Here is a 24,878-nt window from a genome sequence, read left to right on the forward strand (position 1 = left end):
GTGGCCAGTTGTCTGCCAGATCTTGATTAAGTTTATGTTACATGAGTCCAGAAAGGGGACATACCCATTGACACAGACTCCACATATCCGGGCTATGAATCGTTTGTCTGACTATCAAGATGGGGCCACTTAAAATCTTTGGGTCACACACTGAAACTAAAAGCCATAATATCAGGGTTTAAATCTACCATTGTGGTAAACGTGCTTGCAGAAATCATAAAGACCTACTCATATCTTGGTTTATTTGTGGGATTTTAAAATATTACGTCGCTGGCTGTGGATAATGGAATGAAATGCTAAACTGATCATAATATAATTTACCCTGGCTAGTGGGGTGGCCAGGGCATTGCACAGAGTGGCCATGGCCACCCCTGGACACCCCCTGGTAGCGCCACTGTTTCCCAGAACTGTGAAAGCAATCACCCTCATATAGAGGAAAAAATAAACCATTTCATGAGTGATGATGGTTCTTAGGCTTCTCTGGTACAAGATGCTCTCTATGTAAATACATCATGCTGCACTTTATGCAAATAAATCATACTGCATCCCTATGTACATATTTCCATACTCCTCTTTAAGGATGCTTTCATCTGCTATAAATGACCCAGTTCTCCTGACATGCCTTAAAATCTGCATGTGTGTTTTTATCTCCTTTTGTCTATATTCTTCATATATACAATCTAAGCCAGGGTTCCATACAAAATTTCCTTATGGGTCTTAAATGAAAACGATTCTTGATTCCTATTTCTGAAATAAATAAATGTAAAAAATTATTGTTTCATTTTTTTTATTTAGCAATTTTGGTAACCTTTATATTGATTTTGTACTTGAAATCTGAATAAAATACAACATTTATGTACATTTTGTAAATATGACAATATGTAAAGGAGGGATGAGTACAAAGTAATAGCTACAAAGCCATATCACCCTTCTCCAACCAAACATGGAAGCAATTAGTACATTAAACAGTTTCAAAGGAAATGCACAAAAAATACTTAGATAGAAGAGGAAAGAGGTGATATTTAATGGCTTACTACTGAAAAATAAATCTTGACCCTTAAAGGTTGCTACTGAACCAACATAATAAATGGTAATCAATTCCTGCGTCAGAGTATAGGTCAATAATATATAGATGGCAGGACTTAAGTGTAAGCCTCAATTCATGCACCTGAATGCATTTGCATCTATTTTGTAGCTTTCATGGATTGTGCATTTTGCTTATATATATTTAGAAGTGTAAAGCTAATCAAGGTAATGGCTTTAGCCTGGGAACACTGGCCAGTCCAATCATCACCCTTCCCTTATAAGGTCTGCTTCCATACTTGACATTTGATATTTGATTGCCGTCTCCACTCACTTTTGTTTTGATAATCAACAAAAATTCCACGCTGTTTGAGGCCAGTTTGTTTAAAGTCTTTGCTTGCAGCTGATAAACTAACTGAAATGTAGCCTGTTTTGTTTAGGCCTGCAAGATACTTTTCTGGTTGATCTTTGTATTTGGCTTAAGAAGCCAAGGAACTTTAGGTCATTCATGGCTATATGTTTACTCTATGCGGGAGTGAAAAAGAAACTGTTCCTAATAAGTGACACAAACCAGCCTGGTTTATTTCATGCAACACATTCGTCGTTGTGCAATTTTTTCCAAAGAATTTTGGTCCATTATCTTTTTTTTTTGATTGTTGAAGTCTTTTGGATATGATTAATAATGTCAGTATGGTTGCTATAGATTAATTACTGTGGCAGAAAAGCAAAAACAGATCAGTTACAGTTCATAACAGAGAAAATATCTGAGTACACAATTATTGCTAAAAGATCCTTTAGGGTCATTTTGCCCTCAATCAGAAAAGGACTACCCTATATAGATGATGACACCATATGCAACAGAAAACATATCTACAAAAGCAAAGGGATTATTTTTTTATCCCAAAGACCTGATGGAAAAAAAAAATCCTTTCTTGATGACACAAAAAAGATAAAGTGAAGATACTTACCTTTCACTTGTAGACCTACAGTATAAAAACTAAATGACTGAAAACTTGGTTAAGTAAAGGGTCAACCTAAAGTCCTGTTTACATACATATTACTTTATATCCAACTATTTACATTATTCAACCTTTGGATAAGGAAAAAGTTATAATATTTTAGCTTTTTTTATAGAAATGGATAACATTTTACACATTTTCTATGAAAAACTACTTCTATAGAAATGTGAACAGTAGATTGAGAGAAGATCAATTTTAACACAATTTATTTCACCAAATAAGGTACAAGAAATATTTATTGCAACAAGGCATACTATCTTGCCTGTAAACAGAAGATAAAGTTGAATTTCAATACTGAAAGAACTATAACAGTTCAGCTCTGCATAAAGCATTGCCTTCGGGCACTAACAATTGCTATTTTGAGTGCAGCATTTAGTACAATTTAGGCCACTGAGGCTAATGTTTCCTATTAAGTTGCACAAATATTCCATGTTCCTGGCCCTAGCTCTTTCCTAACTGGCAGCACTTTTCCGATATATAGGCTAGAGATTATTATCGTGACCACAGACACTTACCCCATAGCTTTGATGTCCACACCGATTTGAGGTATTCGGTAAATACACTTTGCTGCAGAAGTTGTTCGAGCCATGATGGATTTTAAGCTTTTATATTGACAGTGGACTATCACCTGTGATGCAGCTTGATTTATGGTTTTTGCGGTGTACAATCTGAACTGTTAACTCTTTTAAAAATAATGAAGGTTTTTGAGCAAACTAATACTCTTCTTTCTTTTTTTGTTGTTTCAAAGATTATATCACCAATTAATGGCGGGGAATTGCACTATGTCCATGTTGCAACACGTGTATGGAGATTAATTAAAATGTTGTTGCTCATATGTCCACTACCAGTATAACACTGCATTTTATGATCAATAATATAAATTAATAATAACAATTATTAATTAATAACTATTTACAGTGGTTTAATTAAATCAATACCTTCTCTATAGCTTTTTCTGAGAGTTGGTTCATGCAAAAGCACATCTGAGTAATAATTATGTTCAAAAGTGAGGTAGAAAAAACAATGTCTGAGAAATGCAAAACATATTTTTTATTTTATTTTTTTTGTCAAGAGCAGTCAATGAAATTTACATAAATCATAAACAAGGCTTTGTAATCCCTGGATAGGTGTGCTGTTTATTAAGTCTACAAGCTATGATGATAATATTATTTTTTCTGTAAGAATAAGAATTTTGCTCAATTAAATGGAGCTGGAGACTATCAGTTCTTTATCTGTATGTGAACACTATATTATGCCTGGATTGCCAAGTTGAGTGTCCTATACACAACATAAAAACTCTTTGCCAACTTCTAGATGCTGTCTCAGCAGCCTTGCATTTGCCCAGTGCTGTCTTTTTACACCTTTTTTGCTTTTGGTCTCCAATTCCAGACATAAGTTACAAGGAGGTGCTTAAAAAAGACGATGTTTGGGCTTATGAATGTACAGGTCTCTCATCAGCAAAAAAAAGAAAAGAAAAGAAAAAGCAGCAATATTTCATAAACACGTGCCCACACAAATATTTACTGGCGATTGAGTAAGGCTTCAGAGCATAGTTAGCAATTACAGCTTTGGACAGATCACCAGGTCTGTGGTTCACCCCAGCTCTGAACACTGGAGCTATTCTTATCCTCTGGGAGTAAAGGAAGGGTTTACAGGCAAAGGCCAACTTGAGTTACAGGGCTAAGGACATTAATTACTCATAGAAGCCGACACAAGAGTGCAGATTAGATTGTAATTGGTGGGTTTTCCTGCACACTCTGTGATTTAGTGAGCTCCTCTGCTGACCAATGCATTAGTGGCTGAATATAGGACTGTTTTTTTCGCTCCAAGTGCAAGACCAAATAACCTCTCGCTAATAAAAAAAATGTGTGCTATTTGTTTTCTCCTTTTGTCAAAATAATAATGAGCTTGGGGTAGGCCACGTGGATTTCATGGATGTTGAGCTGAAACTGTGCAGAAAAGAGAGGAAGGGGACTTCAAAGCATACCAGCACATTTTGTGTTTGTGTACATATATTTGCATACTGTGACCTGGTATTTACTTTATATGTATGTTTTTGAAGAGCTCAGTGTTACTGATTTACAGCCAGGGATGAAAGGCGATACATACATGAATAACAGAGCTAAACTTGCTTTAAGATTTAAGCATGTTTTGAGCTTTGATTCACTCATACTTCACTTTTACAAACAGAAAAATAAACATCTCCAAAGTGTTCTTTCAACCACATGTAGGGTTGATTTATACCATCTAAACAAGAGGGATGTATAACAGTGATTTAGCAAAACTGGAAAATAGCTGGCCAGCTGTGCAGGCTGTTGGATATTAGAGTGTTATTTCCAATGTTGCATAATATGTCACAGAAGACCTGCTCATTTCCCAGAAACGGGGAACACAGGAATCTTCCCAGAGGTTTTGCCAAATAATCACACAAACACAGAGCAGGAAACAGAGTTACACTAAGAAAGCATACTGTATGCCAGGACTTGCACAAATGCTTCCTACCTTTTGCCACGGAGTTTCCCAGTTTAGACAAGCTGTAGAGAGAGCCAATTCTGAACTGAAGGGGGTGGGACATAATAAATACTGCCTTAAGACTGAAAGTTCAGCTCTTGCAGTGAGTTAGCACAACAGACAGCAGAGTTTTCCATGGCAAACAGGACAGGCTGGCAATTCTAAGGCAAATTAAGCGAGATACATTTACCTTTAATAAAGGCAGAGCTCAGTCTAGCTGCCGTGGCCCTGGGAGAAGAACCACATGTAGGAGCAAGTCATCCTGTCAAATCCACAAGACTTATTATTTGTATCCAATTCTTTGACGTCGGCGGACAGGCAGAACAGGATGTCTGAAGAGGTAAAACAAGAGAGCGTGTCACTGTACCCTGTGAGTGCTCCAGCCACCCTTAAGGAGGAAGAAGTGTGTATCTTTGGGACAGGGGACTTGGGGCGCTCTCTGGGTCAACGTCTACTGCAGTCTGGCTACAGGTTGGTGTATGGCAGCCGGAGACCACACAGCTGCGGCCCAATTCCCTCAGGAGCTCAGGTACATGTTATAATGTTTCGTGTAGAGTGATGAAAATGTTTTTAACAGTTTGATGAGGTTTTGTTGGTGGTGATTACAAGGTGCAGATGATAAAATTTAAAGTAATAAGTTTGTTCTGTCTGTTTAAAAACTGAACAATGTTACTGATTATTTCTGTGTAGTCCAGTAATGGTCCAGATAACACATGGTTAAGTTCTACTGCAGACTTTTCTTGTCTTTCATGCAACATCTTACCTTGACAAACTGTGATGTGCCTAGAATGTGATTGGTTCCCATTTAAATCCTCCCAGTGTGTACCCCTTTGTTTAATCACTGTGCATTATCAGCGTCTTGTTCTTCATCTCAACCTGATGAGGAAAATGTTTGTCCTCCAGTTATAATTTTATCCTTAGGCTACATTTACTCTATGGGTCAAATCTGACATATTTGAAAATTTCTTTCTCTTAGCACTCACATATTAACTTAAATCCAGATGCTAGATTTTGTCATTATTCATTTCAATTCACCTTATTTACATAGTGCCAGTTCATAACACATGTCATCTGAGAGTATTTTAAGTCAATTTGGTCAAATATTACAGACAGATTGGTTAAAAAGTCTTCCATCTAAGGAAAAGGAATCATTGACTTTGGGAATTCACTCCTTCTTTATGAGGATGTGGCTAGTGGACAGTCACTTGCACCAGTTTGTTGACTTTTCAGCAATCCATCATACTGAGCATGCATGTAGTGACAGTGGAGAGGAAAACTGCCCTTTTTGAAGATTGCAATCTCTAGTATAACCAGGTCCAGTGTCAGCTACTGTATATAGGAGAGTATGATATGGGAACACTTTCTATGCAAGAAAAGTAAGAGGTTAATATCAGTAGTACCTCCTTTGATGGTGCAATCTAAACGAAAAACAGAGGTAAGCAGATAAACTTTGAGCCAATAGTCAAGCATAGAAGGTAAAACACATACAGCTGAACCAACAGTTATAGGGATGAGACATATGTACAGTAACCACTAAAAGACAGGCCCAAGTGTATCACATATAGATGTTGAACATAATATAACTGGCGGCAGCAGTCCAGCATACATTCCCCTCCAACACTATGTCACAGCTAATCAGAATGCCAAGCCAGGATTCAGATTTCCAGATTTTCCTTTACACTAAAAGTCTAACTACTACATTATTTCTGAATAATATTTCAGTCGTAATTAGAAATAACTTATACACTTGCTGTGAAAAAAATTCTGATGTGTATCCTGTAGCAACCATATTTACTGCCTAGGAAAAGTGGAGGAAATTCTGTTCAAATGGATGCTTACAGATAGCCCCTTCCATGCTTTGTCACCAATCTTTGTTTGTGGTTTTGGATAAGATGTGTTGCTTTTTGACATCTGTCTGTCTAATTCCAATTCTCAGTAAGACTCTTTTTAAGTGGAGATTGAAATCTAAAGGTCTGTCAGGTATCGAATGTAGGTTGGGAATGGGAAATTGAACATTCTAACAAATACAGTTAACCACAGCTGATGGTTTAATAAAACAGGTCGGGTATTGATATTCTGTTCCCACATATTGGTTCAGATATTTTTTAAACCCCCAAATCATCAAAAGGGCTTTTTTAAAGTTGCTATAATTATCGATAGTGTGATTTAATTTCTTTTAATAGCCAAAATGTTAAGGTTTGGCAAAAAAATTAATAGTGGGAGAAATCTATAAAGGAAAAAAACATTGTTTTACCGAACTGTAGCCTTTGATAGTTATGCATGGATCACTTTCCTCTTCATTCTAAAATATTCTCCAGCTGTCTTCACATTTTTTTTTTTTTTTTTTTAAGAAAAACTGTATTTTGTTTGAAGGTAATTATCAAATTTAGCTTGTTGTAACTAAAGGCATCACTAATGGTAACAAAAGCATCACCCTGTTTATGTGATTTCTATGTACGCTAATAGTGTTGTGTGTCTGACTTAAACAGGTGCAGAGCCATGAGATAGCCGCTCAGTCAACCAGCCTGGTCTTTGTTTGTGTTCACAGAGAACATTATGACTTTCTGGGGACACTTGCACCTCAACTCAGGGGGAAGGTACCTTACTATGCAGTTGCACAGTGTTGTGTGTCATCTGTGTTATTTTCTAACTTTTTAACCATTGCACTGACATTCATTGCCTGGAAGGTGCTGGTGGACGTCAGCAACAATCTGAAGAAGAATATGTACCCAGAGGCCAATGCTGAGTATCTGCAGAGGTGAGAAATTTTTAGATGATCTTGTCTTTTAGATGTGGTAAGGGTTTTCAGTGGCTGGCAAAGCATGATGTTTGTTATTTACTGTCTAGGTTAGTCCCCGGGGCCCATGTGGTGAAGGCATTTAACACCTTGTCAGCCTGGGCTCTTCAGAACGGACCTTCAGATGCCAACAGACAGGTAGTGGATCTATTTGTGATGTCAACATGTTTCTTTGAGAGAAAAATATACCCAGTGTTTTTCTTCTCAGCTCATCAAAAATTCCTTATTCCTCTTTTTCTGTTGTGATCTTCTATTTCAATTTTAGGAACTCCTTTGTTTGACAGATTTTTTTTTATTCCATCAGAGGGAAAACAAGCTTTTTTTTTTTTTATTTCTCTGATGTATTGGCACAGTTGGTGCTACTAGGGAAGAATTTCTGTCTAAATCTTAATCACTCACTTTGAACCATTCATCAGACCAAATTTAAGAGACATAATTTAAATATAGGTATTCAGTCTTATTCATTTGCTGTGAAATCCATCTCTGTTGTCTTTGAATCAATGAACTCATCTTTTCTTAGATCTAAACCCAGCATCACGTGTTTTCCTCTCTCTCTGTAGTGCAAAGCTGCAGCACATGTGGATTTTTCTGCTTTGTTTTGATCTGCTTGTTAGGTCTCCGAGGACCACACAAAAGTGTGCAAGTTTATGCATTTGGGTGTTTTGTATTTGAAGCTCTATCAGCAACATTACAAAGGTGTTGACTGAGCATTGTTATTTTATACCTGCTTTTTTTGACTAAATTTAGTATTTTATACCAAAACTCATGCTGTCTTTGAGCGCTTTTATGTGCATTTCTCCAGAGTCAACCACATCCTTTCATCACTGTCTACACATGCATAAATACATAAATATTGAATTAACAAAGCTGAACACTATGCTCAACATAAGAGATGTTCAGAGCTGTAAGAACCTTTTCATGTTCCAGGTGTACCTGTGTGGAAACAGTCCTGAGGCTAAGCAGGCGGTTGCAGAGATTGCCACCAAACTGGGCTTCACTGTTCTGGATAGAGGGTCTCTCTGTGCAGCTAGAGAGCTGGAGGACTTCCCCCTGCAGCTGTTCCCTGAGTGGAGAATGCCCATGCGCCTCACCATTGGGCTTACTGCCTTCTTCTTCTTCTATCTTCTCATCAGAGATGTCATCTATACGTATGTTGACCAGAAGAAAGACAATTCCTTCAGAATCATGGTGTCTCTGGCCAACAAGGTGAAGACAGACATTAGAAAATGAACACTTTATGTTTCGATCATGTCCCTCCATGTGTGATCTGTTACAGCTGAACTATATATATTTTTTTCTATTTAAATTATCCTCCTTTTTTAAGGTGTTTCCAATCGTATCTCTAATTTTGCTGGCCCTCTGTTATCTACCTGGAGTCATAGCTGGCTTCCTTCAGCTCTACAGAGGAACAAAATACAAGTCAGTAAAAGACACTGGCCAACATATAAACCCACTACAACGAGAGACAGCTTATGTAATAACGCCAAAATATTTGTTTTAGGCGTTTCCCTGATTGGTTGGATCGCTGGATGTTGTGCAGGAAACAGCTGGGTCTGATAGCTCTAGCACTTGCTTCCCTACATGTGCTGTATACCCTAATCATCCCCATAAGGTGAGTAACAGTGATGCTGGAAACATCTCCCAGTTAAGTAAATTAGAAAGTCCTTGTAATTAGTTAGCTTTTCAGTACATTTTATTTCAAGAGGTTTCATCCATCTCTAAAACTGGCCAAAATCTGTTTTGGATATTTTAATAGTAGCTCCCAAAACATACAACTTATTTTTGCTACGTTCACACAGAATGCAGTTTGAGCAGAAAATAAGTGTCTGCTGCTTCCTCTTTGATGCTTGTGCACATTAAAGTCAGATGAGCCTCACAAGCATCAAAGATGCTCTTGATGAACGTCAGGAAAAGTGAGTACTAATGCATCTGATGCTTGTGCTGCTCGCTCTTTTCAGTGACAGAGTGGTTTGTTAGGCTGTAATTGCTGTGATAAGTTGGTAAAAAGTAGTTTTAATAGGTTTTTAATATACACCTAAAGTTTACAATCCTGCCTCAAAATATTATTTCGCTGTCAGAGCCTCCCAGACCCTTACAGCAGCCTGGAGCTGGCACCTCTTAAGGATTTTCCCCTACTATTTGCGGCAGCAGGAAATAGATGTTAGCATATTTTAGGTATATTGAAGAAACTGCAGGTAAAAGAATAATAAAAGGGAATATAATCTGCTAGTAGGTTTAGGCAATTTATGCATTAATAAACTGTTGCGGTAGAGTAATCATAGCACTCACTTTTCTTTGTACATTTATGTTCCCTGCCTTCCATGTAAACTGAGTAGAGTTTTATCCCATTTTATGTATGTATATATATATATATATACTTATTTTTTTTTTTTCTTGTTCATTTTTGCTGGCTATATACTGAAAGCTCTGCACCAGCAGCACTGTGTCCATCTCCCTACCAGCTCCCACATCAGCTCATGAGGCACTGCCACTGTTGCTTGAGATGCTGCAAGACCTTTTGAAGCGCCTTGATGAGCATCAACCATAGACTTTGCTTAAACTGGCTGCTTCTGTTCCTCAAATTGCATTCTGTTTGAACATAGCATTACGTCCTTAATTGTCAATCTAACATACCATGTGGACAACAAATGTTCAACTAAGGTAAAAGAAAAAACTAAAAAATGTTCAAACAAGAGAGAAAAAGCTTGTTACAACATCTTTGCAATTAATGCTTGATTTTTAACACACAATTACTTTCACAATATGTTTGGATAAGTACTGTATTTGAAAGACACTATTTTGGGTTTAAATATTTTTTTAGGAGAAGCTTTGTATTGAAAATGTTTTCTTTTGTTTCCAGATATTATGTAAGATTTAGACTTGCACAAAATACCATCTCGCAGGTAACATAAAGCATTTCTAACTTTGGATATTTACTTGTTTTTTTTCTGTTAGAGGTCAAGCAATTTATAGCAAAATTTTCTTTGCATTTACTTTAAGATCAAGGACAACAAAACATCTCCATTTGACACAACCATGGCCTGGAGAACTGACTCATACTACTCCATTGGGATTCTGGGATTTGGCTTGTATCTCCTTTTGGGAATTTCCTCTCTCCCTTCTGTCAGCAATGCTCTCAGCTGGAGAGAGTTCAGCTTCATTCAGGTGGAAATTGCTCTGTTTATTTTTTATATATGGAATACATTTTTCTCTATGGGTTTCAGATTCTTGAACCACATACACATTAATTTTGGACCCCACATTTTCATTAAACAATCTTCTCCACTACTATTTTACTAAGGTACTTTGTTGACAGAGGGCAATTACTTTTCATGAAGTGTCAGCTTGATATAGATAATTATTCCATTAAAAAAATCAAATCATCATGTGAATTTTTAAAAAACATATTTTCACCAGTTACCTGGGGTGGTAAAATGTATTTCGATGATATAAAACAGCAGTTGCAAAACTTTTTCAGCCATGCCCCACTTCTGTGTCCCAATCAGTTTGATGCAACCCCCAATTCCCTACACCTTTAAAAAATAATGCTTCTTAAACCACACAATGTTCTTTTTTAGCCAATGCTCAAATAATCAGACACAGATCATAACAAAAAAAAAATGCAGTTAAAATAACAAAACCCTTTCATCATTACACATGTTATGGAATTTTTTAGGTGTAGTGAAAAAAAAAGAGAAACCCTCTTGGAGATCTGTCAAACCTCCAAATAAAACCTTAAAACTTACAAAACTTGGATTCACGGACTAAACTCAGACAATGTACCTCTGTGTGTGTTCTCATTTTGCTTATTTCATGTAACTGCTTCTCAATCTACAGCTGACACACAATTTACACCTCAAAATATAAACATTAAGAAGTTTAATTTGATTAATTTGCAATTATGATAAAGAGAGAGAGATAGAGAGAGAGAGAGAAAGAACCTTGGTAGAGGCATAACACAGACAGAGCCGTGGTCTTGAGAAAGCTGTTATAAATCATATAAATAAAAAGTTATTTCCTATTTATTTCACAGCAGTTGCATTTGGTGGGCAGACATGTCCATAGCAACATACTTCAGCTCCCCTCATCCCCCACGCCCACCAATTGCCCATTTCCCTGTTCCGGTCTGAATATTTGCTAAAAACTGCATCTGCAAAATGAACTTCGACTATGTGAATCATATTATCCTATGAAAAGTCTTTTGCTATGTGTATGAGCATAGTCCTGAAATAGTGTGTACCTCGATTTTCCCTCCAGCAGTAGCAGCGCGGGCATGATTTGCACATTTATATAGCTGGATCAGAGTCACAGCACTATGGGCAGTGCTGTTTGTTTGTTCAAGGGGCCAAAGATTAGCTGCGTACTACAATGCGTAGAAGGAGAACTTTCTCTATAATGCAACTTAAAATGATGCATACGAAAATACTTTTTCTGATTAAATAATTTTTTTTTTCTGTGAATAAATGTACTTATCAAAATTACAGTTTGAATTTAATAGTTTTTACAAAACAAATGTTTCATCACACATCTATATTGTGTGAGGTAAAAAATTTAATTAAGTAATAATCAGACCGCAATCAGATTTTACATCTCGCAAACCCCTAGTGGCAACTCACGCATCCAGGGGGGTGCAAGCACCACACTTTGGGAATCCCTGATCTAAAACAATGTTTTAAATGTTTAAGAGGGCACATTTTTTTTTCACTGCACTGTACTTTTGAAACATTTGTGTTGCATAATAGGGCAGCCTCTTTTAAATATTAATTATAGGTCACTTTATAGAGCATCAAAATTGCAATAACCACTGGTCACATTATACGTATGTGTGGTTTGTTTTTGGTGTCCAAGGAGAAGTCCCAGGTGTCAAGTTAGTGGCTGACGTCAGCTGCACAGCCTCTATTACATGTTTTCTGTGTTGTTCTCATAAAATATCCCTTCAGTTCGCTGATAATTTAAATAGAACTTGAATTGTTAAACTGAACACAAAAATGTATAAAGTATCTGTTTCATTTTGTGTCCAATTATGAGAAGGTATTTTGCATTTGTTCCACAAAATATTTAATTCAGTTGTGTATTCAGTGTGGAACTCACAGGTAGAAACACTGATCCTTAAAGTATGAATGCAGGCAGGAGTGCTGACTAAGTCCTAAACTGTGGCTGATGGGGATGGTGCTTCAGCCCAGATAAAAAGTTGTTGTATCATTGAGGCATCTGTTTCTAATCTTCTGCTGGATGAAATTTGGATAACTTTTCAGTATGTTAGACTTATTTTCCTTCTTCCTTTTCTCATCTCCTCTGTTGGATGTTTACATTTCTTCCTATGCTGACCATTACGAAAAAACACAACCAAAGTGCAGGGAACAAACTCATTCATAAATGTATCTGGGTCACATCAAGCTCATTTTCTCACTCCGCCCTACTCCTTAACTTCAGCTCAAATTAGGGCAACTCTAAATGTTAAGTTATTCATAAAACATAATTTAGGAGCATACATTATCCTGAGCTACAGTCCTAAAGTTTTGGTTGTGCAGATCATTCTTCATTATACAGGTGCTGGTCATAAAATTAGAATATCATGAAAAAGTAGATTGATTTCAGTAATTCCATTTAAAAAGTGAAACTTGTATATTATATTCATACATTACATACAAACTCATATATTTCAGATGTTTATTTTGTTTAATTTTGATGATTACAAATGACAACAAATGAAAATCTCAAATTCATCATATCAGAAAATTAGAATATTGTGAAAAGGTTCAAAATTGATGGCCCCTGGTGCCACACTCTAATCAGCTAATTAACTCAAACCACCTGCAAAAGCCTTTAAATGGTCTTTCAGTCTAGTTCTATAGGCTACACAATCATGGGGAAGACTGCTGACTTGACAGTTGTCCAAAAGACGACCATCGACACCTTGCACAAGGAGGGCAAGACACAAAAGGTCATCGCTAAAGAGGCTGGCTGTTCACAGAGCTCAGTGTCCAAGCACATTAATAGAGAGGCGAAGGGAAGGAAAAGATGTGGTCGAAAAAAGTGTACAAGCAAGAGAGATAACCGCACCCTGGAGAGGATTGTGAAACAAAACCCCTTCAAAAATGTGGGGGAGATTCACAAAGAGTGGACTGCAGCTGGAGTGAGTGCTTCAAGAACCACCACACACAGACGTATGAAAGACATGGGTTTCTGCTGTCGCATTCCTTGTGTCAAGCCACTCTTGAACCACAGACAGCGTCAGAAGCGTCTTGCCTGGGCTAAAGAGAAACAGGACTGGACTGCTGGTGAGTGGTCCAAAGTCATGTTCTCTGATGAAAGTAAATTTTGCATTTCCTTTGGAAATCAAGGTCCCAGAGTCTGGAGGAAAAGAAGAGAGGCACTTCATCCACGTTGCTTGAAGTCCAGTGTAAAGTTTCCACAGTCAGTGATGGTTTGGGGTGCCATGTCATCTGCTGGTGTTGGTCCATTGTGTTTTCTGAGGTCCAGGGTCAACGCAGCCACATACCAGGAAGTTTTAGAGCACTTCATGCTTCCTGCAGCTGACCAACTTTTTGGAGATGCAGATTTCATTTTCCAACAGGACTTGGCACCTGCACACAGTGCCAAAGCTACCAGTACCTGGTTGAAGGACCATGGTATCCCTGTTCTTAATTGGCCAGCAAACTCTCCTGACCTTAACCCCATAGAAAATCTATGGGGTATTGTGAAGAAGAAGATGCAATACACCAGACCCAACAATTCAGAAGAGCTAAAAGCCACTATTAGAGCAACCTGGGCTATCATAACACCTGAGCAGTGCCACAGACTGATCGACTCCATGCCACGCCGCATTGCTGCAGTAATACAGGCCAAAGGAGGCCCAACTAAATACTGAGTGCTGTACATGCTCATACTTTTCATGTTCATACTTTTCAGTTGGCCAACATTTCTATAAATCCTTTGTTTTTATTGGTCTTCAGTAATATTCTAATTTTCTGATATGATGAATTTGAGATTTTCATTTGTTGTCATTTGTAATCATCAAAATTAAACAAAATAAACATATGAAATATATGAGTTTGTATGTAATGTATGAATATAATATACAAGTTTCACTTTTTAAATGGAATTACTGAAATCAATCTACTTTTTCATGATATTCTAATTTTATGACCAGCACCTGTAATCTCCAGGGACACATGCAGGATTATCAGTGGAAAACTCAGATGTTGTTGCATATCTCTCAGTAAAGGTCACCTTATTATTCCTGTTCTTAACCTAGACCCTGAGGTTAAGAATAACAACCTTAAAATCTGTAGTACAGTTCCTGCCCATTTTATTAACTGATTAATCACAGTTCTTGGGAGCATGTAATTACAATTGTTCCACTTCCTGGGAATTAATGGTTTAAATACAAAGGGATAGATTTTTTTTTCTATATGCCATTTGCTACTAGAAAGTTTGTCTTCTGCAGTTAACAGGTATGAAGAGTTAAAGGGGAAAAAAGTATTCACAGCACATTGGGTGAGCCGTTCCAGCTTCTATGTCTAGAGTTTGGTCTTTTAAAATACTATGAGAAAACATCATTTCCATTTTGGATTAATGAAGTATGTTTGATTAGAACTGAATTAAATTTGAACCTGGTGTTAGTCAGTGGACCGATCTACAACCAATTCTGAAGTCAGTAGCAACACCAATCACCACACCAGACCAGAGCATGTTCTCTCATGAGCTTATTCTTTATACTGCAGACCAAACCAGAGATACAGAGACTGGGGTTGCTCACCCACTGGGAATATAAGGTACATTGCAACATGCTTTTGAAGTTATTCCACCATTTTCAGTGATACTTTTGACTGGAGTCAAAAAAAAAATGTCAGTAGTCTAGTCTGGTTGAGTGAAAAGCCGCCAATCCGAAGTCAGGCTTTCTATGGAAGTGGCCCTATTTCTGCCAACTGAATTTGATGGGGAAAGTTAACAGTTTCAATAATTTCATGATGAGCGTGGTGCACAGACACCATGAAAAGAATAAATAAAGAGTGAAATAATTAAATGTAATTGCATGTAACCAGTATAGAGTTAACAATTATGTCTCAGAGTTATATACATACTCAAGAAACTGGGTTCAAAAGGAGAAACGACTGTTAGGTAAAATAAAAAAATAGATAATTCTTTAAATAAGAAACAAATAAACAAGCTTTTTAATAAATAACTGCAAGCATTGTTTCCATCATTTGTTTCACTCGATTATGGCTTTTAGATCATTCAAAATCAAAATGTGTCCCAGGATAGAAAAACATGAGTGGAAAATATAACATTTTCTATATTTGTGCCAAGATTATGACCTTACCTTGTTTTTTTTTTGTTTTGTTTTCCAGTCCAAGTTGGGATACCTGACATTGCTATTCTGCACATTTCATACTTACCTGTACGGTTGGGACAAATTCCTTCGCATATCGTCCTACAAATGGTACACTCCGCCTGGCTACATGCTCTGTTTGGTGGTGCCCACTCTTGTGTTGGTGCTCAAGCTGCTTCTTATTCTCCCTTGTGTGGATAAAAGTCTCACTCGCATTCGACAGGGCTGGGAGAAAACAGATCCTGAGAATGATGGCAAGAAGTCACTGTTAACATAGGATTGTCACAAGCTTTCCCAGACTAAGGAAAACATACATTGTTTTTTAAAAACATATTAAATGTAATTCAACCACTAATGATTTAATACAAGGTATTTTAGTGCACGAAAATAGATGACAAGTCATTTAAAATATGTTTACTGTATTTTGTAATATTTCCTGTCATTTGATGTATGAAATATGGCCATGCCCAACTCAGTGATCAGCTAAATACAGTGTTAGTAACAAGTGTTTACACAATTTGAATTTATTTTTTTTTTTACATGGGTCTATTGTCCACCATAATCTATGTCATAAAAAGGGTATTACTAATCTTGTCATTTTCATTTTGATAATTATATCAAACATTTGCATGTTTCCCTTACATTGCAGTTCAACCTGTTATATTATGGTGTAACTAACTCTTTAAGAAATCCTCTTTATTATGTTTCTACTGAGAGAAAATACCATTTTGTCTTTTATTGAAGGAGGGTAAAATGTAATTGAAAGGTAAGTATTTAGTCTTGTATTTCATTATATTCATTGTACTAAGTGTGTAGCATGATGTCAAGCTTAGCATGTCTGTCCTGTCATACTGAAATATCAATAAAAATAAATACCTTTCAAATTTGTAATATACTTGTTTAGAAGTACATAGCTTGCTAAATGGGTCCACCATGTGCTCATTTAATGCCAACATTCCCTGAAAATTTCCACCCTGCTATTGTCCAAACTGTCATCAAGCCTCAGGTAGGACTTTCAAGGTAGGACATGTCTCATATTAGAAAGGACATGTACATCATATAGACTAAATACAGATAATGTTATGCATAATACTATTGCATTTTTCATGTATACATTATATATGGCAAGAGAGGATAGTATGGTTTTGTTATAGTCGTATAAGTTTTGTCAGAAAGCTCAGAACGTAGGACCCAGAAATCAAACAAGTAATTACTTAAAAAGGCTTTTATGGTATAAATGTGTGGCTACTCATCAGCTGAGGCTGGCTCACTGGATTCTCTGGCAAAGTTCAGTTTGAGCCCAGAAGAAGGAGTAAAGTCCAGATGAGCGAAGTCTGTAGCCTATTACTTAGCCTGTACCTGAGATCTATGAGAGAAGAGGAGCAGCGACCTGCATCAGCCAGAGCCGAATGATCCATAAGGGCACATCCAAGCTGTGGTCAGGAGACAGGTCCAAGGTCAACAAAATACGGAATCCAGGTAACAGTTCAGAAACACGGGACAGGCAAAACAGAGCAGAACATGGGCAGTGAAAACTCAGAAGTCCGGGGACAGAAACAGGTCAGGAACAGGCAGAACTAAACACAAGGAATGCTAGATAAGTCTGGTTTAAAGCTTGAATAATCTGGCAGCAATGGCTGGGAACCAGTGGCTTAAACAGCAGAAGGAACAAGTTGATCTTATGAGAGATAATAAGCGCAGGGTGGAGCAAAGCAGATGAAAGAAAAAATTAGTAAAACCCAGGCAAAGGTGCCAAAATCATGACAAGTGTACCTGATGCTGACTTCCTAAATGAACTAAACAACCTCTTTGGAAGGTTTGAGGCACTAAACAGCACTCCAGCAGTGAAAGCCTTTCCACATCAGGGAGAGGAGCCTTAACGCACATAATGTGTGGAAGACTCTAAGGAGAGTCAACCTAAGAAAGACACCAGGCCCTGATAACATACCTGGGCGGGTGTACAAGGAGTGAGCAAGTCAGCTGGCTGGTGTCCCCACAGACATTTTTAACACCTCGCTGGACCAAGCCATAGTGCCAGCATGCTTTAAGCCTGCCTCCATCATTCCGGTCCCAAAGAAGCCTCAGGTCATCTCATTCAATGACTACCAGCCTGTTGCACTGACTTCCATCGTGATTAAATGATTCAAAAGGCTGGTTAAAGAACATATCATCTCCAGTCTCCCCCCATTATTCTCTTAGGCTCAGGTGAAGAGTAGAGTAGCCATCTCCTCCACTCTTCACCTGAACCCAGCACAGTTTGAGGAAAAGAACAACAGGAGCCACGACACACCAAGACACCAAGGCCCAGTCCCATTTCTCTCATTTACACTCGTTTTGAAACCTAGCACATGGTTTTGCACGTTCACATGTAAGGTTAGTTAGTCTCAATAATTTTAAGAGCTAGGAGGAAGTGCCCTCTAACCCTTGAAATGATCCCTTCAGACCGAGTCAGGTCAGAAGCTGATTTGGGGTTGAAGTGGCTTCCCAGAACTCATTCAGTGAAAGGAAAAATGCTGTCCAGCTGTTGAAAGGAACTGCACAAATGTAAATATATTTTTGTAATTAACCATGCATTTTTTAAGGATGTGGTTACAGGACATGTGAAGAATAGGTGAGGGGTTATTTCAGGTTCAATATTGCAGAAGGAACAATTTTGATTTATTTTTTTAATATATTTAGCTATTTCATTATTTGTAGGATAGATTTTATAACTAATCATGAAATAAATTTCACAGATTTTATTGTTAATGGGGTATTGATGAGGTAGTGACCATGATTTGTTCTAGTCTATTAAAAATTTCCAGTTCCAGTAGAATTTGCCTCTTGGTAGGAGGTATTTGGATTGTTGAGATGTGCTGCGTATGTGTTTGTTATTTTATTTGGTGCCAAGAAAATACAGTCCATTGAGAAACAATTTGGTGATCACAGTTAGAATAAATTCTGATGATTTTAATAATTTTTAGAGTCCATTTGGGATGCACTGTATTATTGATTTGTATTCCTTGTATCTTTTTGGAAACTGATATTTCTTAAAAAAGTTGTCAGAGCTAATTATATTACCATGATTGTCTATTTATTTAAGAGATGGTTGTGATACCTTTATTTATCCTTGACTTTTTACGTTTTGTAATATATTTGTTGTTTGATATTATCTATGTGTTGGGTTAAAAGTTCTAAGTATGGCAGAGTGTCCATGCAGAAGGTTGTGAATCAGGTTGAGATTATGCATGACTTAGGTGAACACATCACTGAAGTGTACAGGCTATTTATTACTGCCATCTACTGTGATGTAACTTTACAACTAGTGGTGTCCCATTTCTTAGGGAGAAAAGCTTCACTTGCACTTCCCTCATTGAGTATATTTCACTGTGGAGGGAACTCACTGTAGTGTTCTACAACCAAGTGATAGAAATGGGAATGGGCATAACATTTACAATCCTCTCTAACCACTTGTCTCCGAGAACATAAACTAGACCAAGGCATAAGTCAAACTTAAAAACACTAACTCAAACATACATCATACATCAATGATCTGCCCCCGATAGCTGGGCTCAACAGTATATAATGCAGAGGGAGCTGATCTATATGATGAATGATAATTAGTGAGAGAGGTGGGTTCGGCAGGTAAGAAAAGTGAGCAATTAGATGAGCTATCAGGGTTTCGATCATGACAGCCGCAGGTCCAGCAGGTTCTGTAACAGTTTTTACCCCACTGCCATCAGACTTTTGACCTGTTAGAAAACTCTAAATAGGATACAATAGGATATAATAGAATAGAATAGAAAATTCCTTTATTGTCCCATAATGGGGAAATGTTGGTGTTTTGAAGCAGCAAAAAGGTTATGGTAAAAAAAAAAAGGTCACACCTTAGAAAAGTGTATAATAATATAATAATAAAGAGTTAAAAAATAAACAAATGAAATTATGTCATGTAAAGTGTTTATATATACTCTGCACTTGGAGAACAAATAACCAATGTATAGCTATAGACATTTTTACAGTAATGGATATTTGAAAATAGTAGTGTTGTGAGAGTTTACCAGAAGATTATGAATATATTAAATAACTAGAAATGGAAGTTATAGTTTATTAATCCGTTATTCAAATCAAGACCAATTAATTATTATCAGTTGAATGATTATAACTGTAATTTGTTTACTGACCAGGGTTTTTAGCCTCTTACCTAAAAGGTTGGACTCCTGAATCTGGCTGGTAAAATTAAGTTCTTTCACCAATTTAGTAATTCAGGCTATGGCTTTCAGCAACGTTATTAATCACCAACCAACTGAATGTGTCTCTGTTCATTCGGATGCTACTGAAAGAAGAGTGAATACAGCCCAAGTGATAAATCGTCCACTGTGTAAAATAAACACAAAAGACTGTGAGTTAAAACACAATGGTACCTTTATTAGCTACAATCACACAGTATTATATCTAATAACTAAGCAGACACTAAACACTACTGAAAATAAGCAAATATAAAGAAATAAAAGGGAAAATTTTTAATATACATATGTGACACAGAGATGTTAACTGTGGTCAAAAGAGCAAAGTTTTATTCAGTTTTATGGTGAAGAATAAATAATGACTTAGGGATGCATTAAACAGCAATGAGGCTGAAATACCTGTTAACTTAGCTGGCCCCAGGGGTTTTGGTTCTGGTCTTGTCGGGTCCAACTGAAAAAAAGAAAGGGTTAGCTCATGATCTAGCCTCTATAAACAGGAAACGGGAAGTTACATCTTTTAGAACCTCCGCTGGATGCGTGTGTCTTCAGAGGGGAGTAGTTCAGGTTACATAAGCGGCACCTGATCACAACTGCAGTAATATCAGAGATGTACAAAATGACCAGCAAGTTATTTAACTAACTAAGGCAGAAACAGTGCAAAAACAGTGATGGTTATAAAGTCTTACAGCTGCTGGGAGGAGGGATCTGTAATAACGCTCCCTGGTGCATTTAGGGTCCAGCAGTCTGTCACTGAAGGAGCTCTCCGGTTCTGCAACAGTTTCATGCATGGGGTGGGAAACATAATAAAACAGAGATGTTAATTTAGTTACGGTCCTTTTGTTTCCCGCTTCCTGCACTGAGTCCAAAGGGCATCCAATCACAGAGCCGGCCTTCCTGATGAGCTTATCCAGACCACATTAATGGTTCACTTTGGATGCCTTTATTTAGTGATATTTGTCATTGAATAGACTGATTAAAATCAGTCTATTCAATGACTAATTTCTCCCTATATGGAAGGATTAACAAATTTTTTTACATCTTATTAACATAATTTTCCAGGAAGCCCTCAAGTGGAGAACCTGTGAAACTAAAACAGACAACCAAAAACCCCAGCTGACAGTTATGTCCTTAAGAAAAAAACAAACAACAACAAAAAAAAAAAAAATGTAAAATGTAAAATGTAATTTTGATATGGAAGCAGTATGAAAAAGGGCTGATGAGTGCATTTATGGAGAGAAATCACTGAATCAGCAGGCTCAGACACATGCAAGTTAGACTTAAAATATGATGAAATATGATATGTTGAAATTAAGTTAGTTCTACTTCCATGCGACTGTAACATCCAAGTCACTTTCTACGTAAGCTACAGTGCTGTTCAGTGGATATAAAATGTAGTCTACATTTTAGTAATATAATCTTAGTCATTTCATTAGTTATTTATTTTAAAAAGTGAAAAAAAAAGTTGCTTTCTCAAAGCAACTTTTTTACTTTGGTAAAACAAGCCAACAGAAACTTATAGCCCCCAAATGGTAGCTTACCCAATGCAAACATGTGTTAAGCTGTTTCAACTGTTTAAAAGGTTAAGACAGATTTGAATAATATTTTAAACACTAATAGGACATAAGCTTTATGTATTTCCTGGTATGCTTATTATTGCATATGATTGCAAAATATAAACAGAGACTCCTTTGAAATTAGTAAATTTTTGTCTGCTAGCTTCTAGTTCCATTAACTTATAAAAAAAAAATAGCTTAGCTAAAGAAGCAAGTAGGGTCCCTACACCAAACTATTTAATCAGGAACAATTGTAGAAGGTTAAGAGTCAATTATACAAATGGTTATCAATTTCTGATAACAAAATATTATTTTAGCAAATAATGTTTTTTCTATTATTACCACTTGAATTTGTATTGTGCATCTACTTGAATACATTTAAATTGCTCTAAATTATCTGTAGCAGGCAGGGTACTTTGTTGTTACTTCACCAGAGCAGCTTAATCAACTTAAGTAAGTCGCCTCTTGCTGCTGTGGCTACACCAGTATTTGTTTCTGAACCTGGTTAAGGTTGACAACTAATACTTAGACTAAACTTTATTTATCCCTTGGGATTACTCCTCCAGTGAACTTCTGGTTACCAGTTTCTTATATAGAGCACAAAGAGTTAAGCAAGATGCCATTAAAGATAAAAATAAATAGTTGTAATGTCCTGGAATATGTTTTTAGATGTAAAAAATGTCTGCACAGCCATAAGCAGTCTGGTTGACAGCCAGTTAAGCTTAAGACTTTATGTATCCTTTGGGAAAGATAAGCTGCCCCTCCCTTCTTTGCCCTCATTGGTTCCATTTCCTCTTTTTTCTTTTGATTCCTCTTTTTATGCTCTTAGGACATAATTGTGCTTATCCCCCAGGTCATCTGAGGCTCCGACTTTGCATTTGTGATCCACGGTTATTGTCGGGCGGAATAAACCATTTTGCACCTTCAAAAGAGGGGCCCCAGACATTGCAACTTGTCAGCTGAGCTATGATTAAAGTTCTCTCAGTTCATGTTAGCAGTATATTTTAAATAACCTGACACCAATTAATTGGAGGGATAACTCATGAGAAACAAAAACATTGCAAAAGAATATATTAAAAATAAATAAAAACAAAACTGGATTTTCATAGTGTCTTCTCCCCACCTGAGAGCAGAATAGTCAGGTCCAACCCCCCCCCCCCCCCCCCCCAACTAACATAGACATTTTAAAAGCTTAGACTTAACAGAGCCAAAACAAAGTCTTCACACAGTTTGTAAGGTAATACAACTATTTCCAACTTTGAGGAGAATACAGAAAATGGTTGATACATTTTACAAATACCCATTGGTCTTTTTATTTTTTTCCTATTAGTATTGGAGTTGTTATTAAAGGGATTAAAATGTATATTTATTTTTGTCAGTATTAGTAATTTTAGCATTTCTGTTTATGTAGATGAGGCTGCTGCTCTTACTGGGAATGCTGATAGTATGTGCTGCAACAACCCAAGGTAAATTGACTTTTATGACTCATAAAAAAGTATATCTAAGAATTATAGCTAAGCTATTTAAGATTTACCTAAAATCTTGCTTTAAGTTTCGAGCTTGGAGTTCCCATATATATTTATCTCTATCTATCTATCTATCTATCTATCTATCTATCTATCTATCTATCTATCTATCTATCTATCTATCTATCTATCTATCTATCTATCTATCTATATATATATTTTTTTTTCTTACAATATGCAAGTCAAATTACTCATGTGTCAAACAAAGCTTATAAAAACATATTTTTAACATATCCTTAAAAAAAGGAAAATCCTATTACTCTTTGTTCTTTCTACCAGATCTGTCCGGAAAGATGTTTATCTTCCCACGTGAAACAAATACAGCTCATGTGAAATTAAGTCCATTAAAGCAAAACTTTAATTCAGTAACTGTCTGTCAAAGGTAATGTAGTTACATATATTTAAAATATTTAACTGTGCAAAGGGATTTTAACAACCTCTAAAATATTTGTAGTTTTCTTTCAAACATATGATTCCTTGACAATTGGAAAGTTTTTGAAAAATTATTCACATTTTTCGTTTTCTTAGTCCTTGTGTCTGATCATGACATATACAGTGAGGCAAATGCCAAAGACATTTTTAAAATTAATGGTGGAAGAAAAATACAAAATTATAGGAGATGACCAGTGTCTGAAAGAAATTTGTTGAATAAACATGTAAAAAAAAATCAAGCTAAGACCTATAAGCTCTGAGGCACACAGCATCCTTCATGTGATCATCCGCTAAATGCCAAATATTATCTGTGATAATTTTACATGATTAAAGTAGAGAAATTATTTAAAAAAGTGTATTCTTTGTGACAGGTGGAAAAAATAGATGTATTATTAAAATGAATCATTAATAAAAAGTTGGAAGCAAACTTAGAAACAAGAAAAGAGGAGATGTTGATCCTTTTGCACAATTCCACATAGGAAAATTTTGCATTTATGTTTGTGAAATACTATTGAGTAATGCACATGTTAACTGTCATTTCTTCAGATGCTTCACAGACCTCATTAGAGGCCACGTCCATTTTTCTTTGGCCACGCCCACTTATTCCAATGCCTTTTTGGTTTACTGGGATGGCACTGACAAGGAATTTGAAATTTCTACCATGGATACAACAGGACTATTTGGAGTAGAAGACTACAAGCGAAACACATGGCACTCTCTCTGCACCACATGGGACCCTGTGTCTGGGCTGGTGCAGCCGTGGTTGGACGGACAACCTTCAGTTAAGAAATTTACCCGCTCCGTGTCAAATATCAGGGGGTCTCTTATAATCATGTTAGGACAGGTAAAGTTTCAATCATCCTCCCTATTTAATAAAGTCTTAATAATACCAAGCTGTAAAAATAAACATATTTTATATTAGTCAGTTCTTCTTTATTGTTGTTGTTTACTGTCTATTAAAACTCTGAAATCTCTGCTAACAGGAACAGGACAGTCATGGTGGTGGGTTCGACATCAAGCAGTCTTTTGTTGGAATGATGTATGATGTCCATATGTGGGACTATGTCCTCTCTACCTGTGAGATTCAAAATTACATGGATTACAGAAGCTTTACTCCGGGTAATGTTCTAAACTGGAGGGCTATGGATTACCAGATAATAGGACAAGTTCTGCTAGAGAACAGAGCAATGGTTTGTTTGTAAACTATCAAATTGTTGTACAACATGCTTGAGCTAGAAAAGAATTGTTAAAATTAATGATCCATTTTAAATAATGCATAACAAAGGATCTGTAGCTTGATTTAAATAATTATTGTTTGTGTTTTCCCAATAATCAAATCCAAGATTTCAATCCTGATGAATTAGTTTAGACACCATTTTTGTATGATATTATTTTCTTACAAATACCTTACTCAATTAAAGCTTGCAAAGAGAAGAAAAAAAAGATACATTGGTTA

At 36.6% G+C, this 24,878-nt stretch overlaps 2 protein-coding genes across 2 annotated transcripts; both read left to right on the forward strand.

The window, feature by feature from the left end:
* The first annotated feature begins 4,548 nt into the window (after positions 1-4,548).
* On the forward strand, positions 4,549-16,569 carry steap4 (STEAP family member 4). The gene is made up of 10 exons (XM_038273074.1): positions 4,549-5,082; positions 7,043-7,150; positions 7,241-7,311; positions 7,401-7,488; positions 8,278-8,556; positions 8,675-8,769; positions 8,852-8,962; positions 10,211-10,253; positions 10,351-10,515; positions 15,705-16,569. Exons 1-10 carry the CDS (start codon positions 4,882-4,884, stop codon positions 15,960-15,962), a joined length of 1,419 nt encoding a protein of 472 aa, XP_038129002.1. The 5' UTR covers positions 4,549-4,881; the 3' UTR covers positions 15,963-16,569.
* Positions 16,570-17,143: 574 nt separating this feature from the next.
* Positions 17,144-24,878, forward strand: LOC119775187 (mucosal pentraxin-like). The gene is made up of 5 exons (XM_038273075.1): positions 17,144-17,164; positions 22,876-22,930; positions 23,270-23,372; positions 23,969-24,266; positions 24,406-24,878. The coding sequence occupies exons 2-5, from the start codon at positions 22,876-22,878 to the stop codon at positions 24,622-24,624; spliced, it is 675 nt and encodes a 224-aa protein (XP_038129003.1). The 5' UTR covers positions 17,144-17,164; the 3' UTR covers positions 24,625-24,878.

This window comes from Cyprinodon tularosa, unplaced genomic scaffold, assembly GCF_016077235.1.
Source record: "Cyprinodon tularosa strain WSP-4 unplaced genomic scaffold, ASM1607723v1 ctg854, whole genome shotgun sequence".
NCBI lineage: Eukaryota > Metazoa > Chordata > Actinopteri > Cyprinodontiformes > Cyprinodontidae > Cyprinodon > Cyprinodon tularosa.

Coding starts and splice junctions, on each gene's coding strand:
- steap4 (XM_038273074.1), top strand. CDS start 4,882: ATGTCTGAAGAGGTAAAACAAGAGAGCGTGTCACTGTACCCTGTGAGT. Junction 7,489..8,277: donor CTTCAGATGCCAACAGACAG/GTAGTGGATCTA, acceptor TTCATGTTCCAG/GTGTACCTGTGTGGAAACAG. Junction 8,557..8,674: donor TGGTGTCTCTGGCCAACAAG/GTGAAGACAGAC, acceptor TCCTTTTTTAAG/GTGTTTCCAATCGTATCTCT.
- LOC119775187 (XM_038273075.1), top strand. CDS start 22,876: ATGAGGCTGCTGCTCTTACTGGGAATGCTGATAGTATGTGCTGCAACA. Junction 23,373..23,968: donor TCAGTAACTGTCTGTCAAAG/GTAATGTAGTTA, acceptor TCATTTCTTCAG/ATGCTTCACAGACCTCATTA. Junction 24,267..24,405: donor TTATAATCATGTTAGGACAG/GTAAAGTTTCAA, acceptor CTCTGCTAACAG/GAACAGGACAGTCATGGTGG.